Source organism: Leuresthes tenuis, unplaced genomic scaffold (genome assembly GCF_036924035.1).
Source record: "Leuresthes tenuis unplaced genomic scaffold, fLeuTen1.0.hap1 SCAF_10, whole genome shotgun sequence".
Taxonomy (NCBI): domain Eukaryota; kingdom Metazoa; phylum Chordata; class Actinopteri; order Atheriniformes; family Atherinopsidae; genus Leuresthes; species Leuresthes tenuis.
In genome coordinates this window covers 417,501-426,968 of record NW_027325364.1, presented here as the reverse complement: position 1 = coordinate 426,968, position 9,468 = coordinate 417,501, and the positions used below count along the sequence as shown (strand labels likewise).

The 9,468-nt window shown below is 52.3% G+C and overlaps 1 protein-coding gene across 1 annotated transcript in view; it reads right to left on the bottom strand.

Annotated features, from left to right (window-relative positions):
• Positions 1-2,068: 2,068 nt before the first annotated feature.
• LOC140315850 (retinol dehydrogenase 13) overlaps positions 2,069-9,468 on the bottom strand; it is an 11,797-nt gene continuing 4,397 nt past the window's right edge. Inside the window, exons 3-7 of the mRNA XM_072393430.1 lie at positions 9,408-9,468; positions 7,730-7,891; positions 7,521-7,640; positions 6,952-7,156; positions 2,069-2,881 (exon numbers count right to left, since the gene is read on the bottom strand). The exon at positions 9,408-9,468 is cut by the window's right edge and continues 131 nt beyond it. Of these exons, the coding sequence (XP_072249531.1) occupies positions 2,776-2,881; positions 6,952-7,156; positions 7,521-7,640; positions 7,730-7,891; positions 9,408-9,468 (654 nt within the window). The 3' untranslated portion in view covers positions 2,069-2,775. The remainder of the gene's footprint in view (positions 2,882-6,951; positions 7,157-7,520; positions 7,641-7,729; positions 7,892-9,407) is intronic.

Genomic DNA, 9,468 nt, shown 5'->3' with positions numbered 1-9,468 from the left:
TCAGATACTGAAACATCTGATGTTGCATCCATGTTGGGAGGAGAACCTGTTTGGGCTGCACCAGGTGCTTTCAGGTTGGGTTTGTGAAGGGCACCTGTGGTTCTGATTGGTCAGAACCGCCTGAGTCCATCTTCACTGGAACAGTGATGAGCTGAAACGTCTGTTTGAACAGTCCACTGTCGAGAGGCATTCAGGTTCCTGTTGTCCAGACCGTGGTGCGTTCAGGGTCCTATTAGAACCAGGCCTAGTTCCTCTGAACTTAGCTAAATCGGACCAGAGTTGATTTGACTGTTTTTAACTCTGACCTCCATCAGTCTGCAGGTTGAGGGTGTTTCTGTTGAATCTTACAGAACCTGATGAGACGGGTCAGTGAGCAAGGCTGAAGGACTGAAGTCTGTTCTAAAGACTGATTTATGTTGAATAAACGTGTTAAAGACAAAAAAGATGGTGGGAGGACAGAAAAACAACGAGTGCCTGTGGAAAAGAGACGTTTAATGCTGCTTCCTTCTCTGTGAGGACATGAAAAGTGAAAGAAAAGGACATGAAAAGTGAAAGAAAAGGACCTGAAAAGTGAAAGAAAAGGACCTGAAAAGTGAAAGAAAAGGACATGAAAAGTGAAAGAAAAGGACATGAAAAGTAAAAGAAAAGGACATGAAAAGTGAGCAGATGAGAAGAAGAAGGTGTCCTGTTGAAGGTCCGTCTGTGCAGAGCTCCAGAACCGGCCCGTCCAATGTGGAGAATCCATTCAAACTGCAGGTGGATGCAGTCAGACCGGACCTCCCGGTGCTGAACGTGTCGATGAGTCCCAGACCGGACCTCCTGGTGCTGAACGTGTTCATGGGTCCCAGACCGGACCTCCTGGTGCTGAACGTGTTCATGGGTCCCAGACCGGACCTCCCGGTGCTGAACGTGTCGATGAGTCCCAGACCGGACCTCCCGGTGCTGAACGTGTTCATTAGTCCCAGACCGGACCTCCCGGTGCTGAACGTGTTCATGGGTCCCAGACCGGACCTCCCGGTGCTGAACGTGTTCATGGGTCCCAGACCGGACCTCCCGGTGCTGAACGTGTTCATTAGTCCCAGACCGGACCTCCTGGTGCTGAACGTGTTCATTAGTCCCAGACCGGACCTCCTGGTGCTGAACGTGTTCATGGGTCCCAGACCGGACCACCTGGTGCTGAACGTGTCGATGAGTCTCTCAGATCTGGATCACCCGGTGTCAGTTTCTCTGGATGCCAGCAGATGTTCTGAGGCTCAGGCCCGACCCGGTTTCAGTTTCTCTGTCTGCAGATCACAAAGTGGGTCAAGCTGAGCTGGAGGCTGATCTGCAGATTATCTGCTGACTCGCCCAAAACATCAGCTTCATCGGATTAGTGCGGCAGCAGAATCCGGATCCTGGCAGCAGAATCCGGATCCAGGTCCGGATCCAGGTCCGGATCCAGGTCCGGATCCAGGTCCGATTAGCGCCTCCACAGATCGAACGGAACCAGGGTAATTCTGCTGCTTCCAGTTTTAACCCAACAGCTTCATCGCCTGACAGGCTTTTACCCTCTGAGCCCTCCAGAACCAGCAGATGTTCTGGAAGGGAAGTGAAACCCAGAGTGGGGACGTTTTCATGGTCCGGTTTACCTTCTGTGAGTTTTTGATCAGATCCAGTCCGACAGTACGGCGCCGGTGTTCTGTTTGGATCCGTTTCAACTCCAGGATGTATCAGATGAATCAGAACAGAACCAATCACACGAAGTGATTGATCTCAGCTTTGGAAGTTTTATTATTGATTCCTGATTCTGTTCCTGTGGGCCGAGCCGCGGTTCTGTTGAATCAGAACTCATGAAGCAGCTTTCAGGTTTTTTAAATGACATCATCGCTGATTTATTTCAGCCAATCAGCTCTTTGATCAGATGCTGATCGATACAAACGAGGATCAAACAAACCGATTCCTGCTCTGAAAGACAAAAAGAGCACAATATGTCTGTGAAGCTAAAATACCGGATCAGAACCTCCTCACTGTGACCAGAACCAGAACATCAAGAACATGGACACGGACTCAAAGTTCCAGGGTGGGACTTTATTGGCAGAATCATACAAACAGCTAAATGCTTCTGAAGAACCACAGGAACACAGGCCGGTTTCCTCTGCTGCGTGAACCCGTTTCAGGCAGAAACCGCCTTCTTCTGGACTCTGATCAGGTGCTGGACTGGAGCAGGACTCGGGTTCCTCCTGGATCCATTTGGTCTGTCTTTGATACGATTTAAACCGAGTTCGATGGAAAACATTCGGTGAATCATCGATAAATCCCACAAAATGTTTATGAAGAAACACACAAATCATCAAGGAAACATTAAAGTCTTCAACACCTGGCTGGATGATCACCTGAAAACTGGAACACTGGAACACCTGAACACCTGGAACACCTGATCACCTGGAACACCTGAACACCTGGAACACCTGATCACCTGATCACCTGAACACCTGGAACACCTGAACACCTGAACACCTGGAACACCTGAACACCTGGAACACCTGGAACACCTGAACACTGGAACACCTGATCACCTGAACACCTGAACACCTGAACACCTGAACACCTGGAACACCTGAACACCTGGAACACCTGAACACCTGAACACCTGGAACACCTGAACACCTGAACACCTGAACACCTGAACACCTGGAACACCTGAACACCTGAACACAACCTGCCTCCCCGTCAGATACTAAATGTCAAACTAATGTCTCTTTCGCTCTGTCCTGCCACCGTCTCCTTCACATCAGGTCAGCATGTGTCCCTCAGTCCGACCAATCGGGCGCTCTCCTCCCACAGCTTCCTCGCCACCTCGTCATCCCGCCCCTCTGGAGCCGCCTCCCTCTCTGCGCAGTCGCTGCGGAAACACAGTGGTCTGGATGTCATGATTTCTGAGGACTCCAATCATTCCTCAGACAGGAAACACCTGTTAACAATCACCTGTAGGCTCACCTGTAGGCTCACCTGGAGGCTCACCTGTAGGCTCACCTGTAGGCTCACCTGTAGGCTCACCTGTAGGATCACCTGTAGGCTCACCTGTAGGATCACCTGTAGGCTCACCTGCAGGATCACCTTTAGGCTCACCTGTAGGCTCACCTGTAGGCTCACCTGCAGGCTCACCTGTAGGCTCACCTGTAGGCTCACCTGTAGGCTCACCTGCAGGCTCACCTGCAGGATCACCTTTAGGCTCACCTGTAGGATCACCTGTAGGATCACCTGTAGACTCACCTGTAGGATCACCTGTAGACTCACCTGCAGGCTCACCTGCAGGCTCACCTGCAAGCTCACCTGTAGGCTCACCTGCAGGATCACCTTTAGGCTCACCTGTAGGCTCACCTGTAGGATCACCTGTAGACTCACCTGCAGGCTCACCTGCAGGCTCACCTGCAAGCTCACCTGTAGGCTCACCTGCAGGCTCACCTGTAGGCTCACCTGTAGGCTCACCTGCAGGCTCACCTGCAGGATCACCTTTAGGCTCACCTGTAGGCTCACCTGTAGGCTCACCTGTAGGATCACCTTTAGGCTCACCTGCAGGCTCACCTGCAGGCTCACCTGCAAGCTCACCTGTAGGCTCACCTGTAGGATCACCCCCTGCTGTCTGAGGCTGTGTTTTTATGATAAAGTTCACATGATGCACCTGTAGGCTCACCTGTAGGCTCACCTGTAGGTTCACCTGTAGGGTCACCTGTAGGCTCACCTGTAGGCCCACCTGTAGGATCACCTGTAGGCTCACCTGTAGGCTCACTGCCTGCTGTCTGAGGCTGTGTTTGTATGATAAAGTTCACATGATGCACCTGTAGGCTCACCTGTAGGCTCACCTGTAGGCTCACCTGTAGGCCCACCTGTAGGATCACCTTTAGGCTCACCTGTAGGCTCACCTGTAGGCTCACCTGTAGGATCACTGCCTGCTGTCTGAGGCTGTGTTTGTACGATAAAGTTCACATGATGCACCTGTAGGCTCACCTGTAGGCTCACCTGTAGGCTCACCTGCAAGCTCACCTGTAGGTCCACCTGTAGGATCACCTGTAGGCTCACCGCCTGCTGTCTGAGGCTGTGTTTTTATGATAAAGTTCACATGATGCACCTGCAGGCTCACCTGTAGGCTCACCTGTAGGTTCACCTGTAGGCTCACCTGTAGGCTCACCTGCAAGCTCACCTGTAGGCTCACCTGTAGGATCACCCCCTGCTGTCTGAGGCTGTGTTTTTATGATAAAGTTCACATGATGCACCTGTAGGCTCACCTGTAGGGTCACCTGTAGGCTCACCTGTAGGCCCACCTGTAGGATCACCTGTAGGCTCACCTGTAGGCTCACTGCCTGCTGTCTGAGGCTGTGTTTGTATGATAAAGTTCACATGATGCACCTGTAGGCTCACCTGTAGGCTCACCTGTAGGCTCACCTGTAGGCCCACCTGTAGGATCACCTTTAGGCTCACCTGTAGGCTCACCTGTAGGCTCACCTGTAGGATCACTGCCTGCTGTCTGAGGCTGTGTTTGTACGATAAAGTTCACATGATGCACCTGTAGGCTCACCTGTAGGCTCACCTGTAGGCTCACCTGCAAGCTCACCTGTAGGTCCACCTGTAGGATCACCTGTAGGCTCACCGCCTGCTGTCTGAGGCTGTGTTTTTATGATAAAGTTCACATGATGCACCTGCAGGCTCACCTGTAGGCTCACCTGTAGGTTCACCTGTAGGCTCACCTGTAGGCTCACCTGGAGGCTCACCTGTAGGCTCACCTGTAGGCTCACCTGTAGGTTCACCTGTAGGCTCACCTGTAGGCTCACCTGGAGGCTCACCTGTAGGCTCACCTGTAGGATCACCTGTAGGCTCACCTCTAGGCTCACCCCCTGCTGTCTGAGGCTGTGTTTGTACGATAAAGTTCACATGATGCACCTGTAGGCTCACCTGTAGGGTCACCTGTAGGCTCACCTGTAGGCCCACCTGTAGGATCACCTGTAGGCTCACCTCTAGGCTCACCCCCTGCTGTCTGAGGCTGTGTTTGTACGATAAAGTTCACATGATGCACCTGTAGGCTCACCTGTAGGCTCACCTGTAGGCCCACCTGTAGGCTCACCTGTAGGCTCACCTGTAGGTTCACCTGTAGGCTCACCTGTAGGCTCACCTGGAGACTCACCTGTAGGCTCACCTGTAGGGTCACCTGTAGGGTCACCTGTAGGCTCACCTGTAGGCCCACCTGAAGGATCACCTGTAGGCTCACCTGTAGGCTCACTGCCTGCTGTCTGAGGCTGTGTTTGTACGATAAAGTTCACATGATGCACTTGTAGGCTCACCTGCAGGCTCACCTGTAGGCTCACCTGCAAGCTCACCTGTAGGCCCACCTGTAGGATCACCTGTAGGCTCACCGCCTGCTGTCTGAGGCTGTGTTTTTACGATAAAGTTCACATGATGCACCTGTAGGCTCACCTGTAGGATCACCTGTAGGCTCACCTGTAGGTCAACCTGTAGGATCACCTGTAGGCTCACCTGTAGGATCACCTGTAGGCTCACCGCCTGCTGTCTGAGGCTGTGTTTGTACGATAAAGTTCACATGATGCACCTGCAGGCTCACCTGGAGGCTCACCTGTAGGCTCACCTGTAGGCTCACCTGTAGGCTCACCTGCAAGCTCACCTGTAGGTCCACCTGTAGGATCACCTGTAGGATCACCCCCTGCTGTCTGAGGCTGTGTTTGTATGATAAAGTTCACATGATGCACCTGTAGGCTCACCTGTAGGATCACCTGTAGGCTCACCTCTAGGCTCACCACCTGCTGTCTGAGGCTGTGTTTTTATGATAAAGTTCACATGATGCACCTGCAGGCTCACCTGTAGGCTCACCTGTAGGTTCACCTGTAGGCTCACCTGTAGGCTCACCTGTAGGCTCACCTGCAAGCTCACCTGTAGGTCAACCTGTAGGATCACCTGTAGGCTCACCTGTAGGATCACCTGTAGGCTCACCGCCTGCTGTCTGAGGCTGTGTTTGTACGATAAAGTTCACATGATGCACCTGCAGGCTCACCTGGAGGCTCACCTGTAGGCTCACCTGTAGGCTCACCTGTAGGCTCACCTGCAAGCTCACCTGTAGGTCCACCTGTAGGATCACCTGTAGGATCACCCCCTGCTGTCTGAGGCTGTGTTTTTATGATAAAGTTCACATGATGCACCTGCAGGCTCACCTGTAGGCTCACCTGTAGGTTCACCTGTAGGCTCACCTGTAGGCTCACCTGGAGGCTCACCTGTAGGCTCACCTGTAGGCTCACCTGTAGGCTCACCTGCAAGCTCACCTGTAGGCCCACCTGTAGGCTCACCTGTAGGCCCACCTGTAGGCTCACCTGTAGGTTCACCTGTAGGCTCACCTGTAGGCTCACCTGGAGGCTCACCTGTAGGCTCACCTGTAGGATCACCTGTAGGCTCACCTGTAGGCTCACCTCTAGGCTCACCCCCTGCTGTCTGAGGCTGTGTTTGTACGATAAAGTTCACATGATGCACCTGTAGGCTCACCTGTAGGCTCACCTGTAGGCCCACCTGTAGGCTCACCTGTAGGCTCACCTGTAGGCTCACCTGGAGACTCACCTGTAGGCTCACCTGTAGGCTCACCTGGAGACTCACCTGTAGGCTCACCTGTAGGCTCACCTGTAGGCTCACCTGTAGGATCACCTGTAGGCTCACCTGTAGGCTCACCTGGAGGCTCACCTGTAGGCTCACCTGTAGGATCACCTGTAGGCTCACCTGTAGGCTCACCTGTAGGCTCACCTGTAGACTCACCTGTAGGATCACCTGCAGGCTCACCGCCTGAGGCTGTGTTTTTATGATAAAGTTCACATGACCATAAACTGTAGACGCAGGTATCTGCAGGTTAAAGCTGACTGACAACAGAACACAGAACATCCACAAACCCGAGTGCAAGTGTGTTTTAGCCCCGCCCCCTACCTGAAGTAGCAGCCAGATCGCTCCTCCAGGCCAGGTGTCACGGCACAGAACACAGTGGTCTGACAGCCCTGCCACGGAGTCTTCATCAGCAGCAGGGCGGGAAGCCTCAACAGCGCCCCCAGCAGCGGGAACCAGCCCTCCACATGGCGGCCCAGCTCGGTCCGGATCACACCCGGGTGGAGGCAGAAGGCCGACACACCTGAGCCTGCAGGACAGGTGAGAGTCAGGAGGTGTGGTGACCAATCACAGCACGGCTCGAAGCTGAAGCAATAAGTCTTCCTCCACATTAAGCATCACAACTGTTTCTAGTGTTGTGAGGACCTCTGAGTGTTTGTGAGGACCTCTGAGTGTTTGTGAGGACCTCTGAGGGTTTTCAGTGTTTGTGAGGACCTCTGAGTGTTTTCATTGTTTGTGAGGACCTCTGAGTGTTTTCAGTGTTTGTGAGGACCTCTGTGTATTTTGGGTGTTCAGTGTTTGTGAGGACCTCTGAGTGTTTGTGAGGACCTCTGAGGGTTTTCAGTGTTTGTGAGGACCTCTGTGTATTTTGGGTGTTCAGTGTTTGTGAGGACCTTTTATACGCTGTGCGAGCTCTCGTGTAAACAGGACATTGGCCAGTTTGCTCTGTCTGTAGCTCTCCAGAGCGCTGTACGGCTTTCTGCTGAAGAACAGGTCATCAAAGTCAATACGACCTGAAAAACAGAAAAGAAAAAAAAACAGTCAAAGAACCTCAGAGATCTGAAACATCAAATAATTTTCGATCAGAGGTCAGGGGTCATACCCCCACGGTGGGCGATAGATGACACATTGATCACACGGCTAGGGGCGGAGCTCTTCATCATTGGCAACAGCAGATTGGTCAGCAGGAAGTGACCCAGGTGATTCACAGCCAGTTGAGTCTCAAAACCATCTTCTGTCAGCCATCTTGGACACATCATCACTCCTGCAGGAAGACAGACAGACAGTCAGGTAGACAGGTGAACAGACAGACAGGTGAGCAGACAGACAGGTGAACAGACAGACAGACAGACAGACAGGTGAGCAGACAGACAGGTGAACAGACAGACAGTCAGGTAGACAGGTGAACAGACAGACAGACAGGTGAACAGACAGACAGACAGGTAGACAGGTGAACAGACAGACAGACAGGTGAGCAGACAGACAGACAGGTGAACAGACAGACAGTCAGGTAGACAGGTGAACAGACAGACAGACAGGTGAACAGACAGACAGTCAGACAGACAGGTGAACAGACAGACAGACAGGTAGACAGGTGGACAGACAGACAGACAGGTGAACAGACAGACAGACAGGTAGACAGGTGAACAGACAGACAGGTGAACAGACAGACAGGTGAACAGACAGACAGTCAGGTAGACAGGTGAACAGACAGACAGACAGGTGAACAGACAGACAGACAGGTAGACAGGTGAACAGACAGACAGACAGGTGAACAGACAGACAGTCAGACAAACAGGTGAACAGACAGACAGACAGGTAGACAGGTGAACAGACAGACAGACAGGTGAACAGACAGACAGACAGGTAGACAGGTGAACAGACAGACAGGTGAACAGACAGACAGACAGGTGAACAGACAGACAGTCAGACAGACAGGTGAACAGACAGACAGACAGGTAGACAGGTGGACAGACAGACAGACAGGTGAACAGACAGACAGACAGGTAGACAGGTGAACAGACAGACAGGTGAACAGACAGACAGGTGAACAGACAGACAGTCAGGTAGACAGGTGAACAGACAGACAGACAGGTGAACAGACAGACAGTCAGGTAGACAGGTGAACAGACAGACAGACAGGTGAACAGACAGACAGTCAGACAAACAGGTGAACAGACAGACAGACAGGTAGACAGGTGAACAGACAGACAGACAGGTGAACAGACAGACAGACAGGTAGACAGGTGAACAGACAGACAGACAGGTGAGCAGACAGACAGGTAGACAGGTGAACAGACAGACAGTCAGACAGACAGGTGAACAGACAGACAGACAGGTAGACAGGTGAACAGACAGACAGACAGGTAGACAGGTGAACAGACAGACAGGTGAACAGACAGACAGGTGAACAGACAGACAGACAGGTGAGCAGACAGACAGACAGACAGGTGAACAGACAGACAGTCAGACAGACAGGTGAACAGACAGACAGACAGGTAGACAGGTGAACAGACAGACAGACAGGTGAACAGACAGACAGACAGGTGAACAGACAGACAGGTGAACAGACAGACAGACAGACAGGTGAGCAGACAGACAGACAGACAGACAGGTGAACAGACAGACAGACAGGTGAGCAGACAGACAGACAGACAGGTAAGCAGACAGACAGACAGACAGACAGGTGAACAGACAGACAGGTGAACAGACAGACAGACAGGTAAGCAGACAGACAGACAGACAGACAGGTGAACAGACAGACAGACAGGTGAGCTCACCTGCATTGTTAATGAGGATGTCCAGCCTGTCTTCACTGTCCAGGAAGTCTTTGGCAAACTG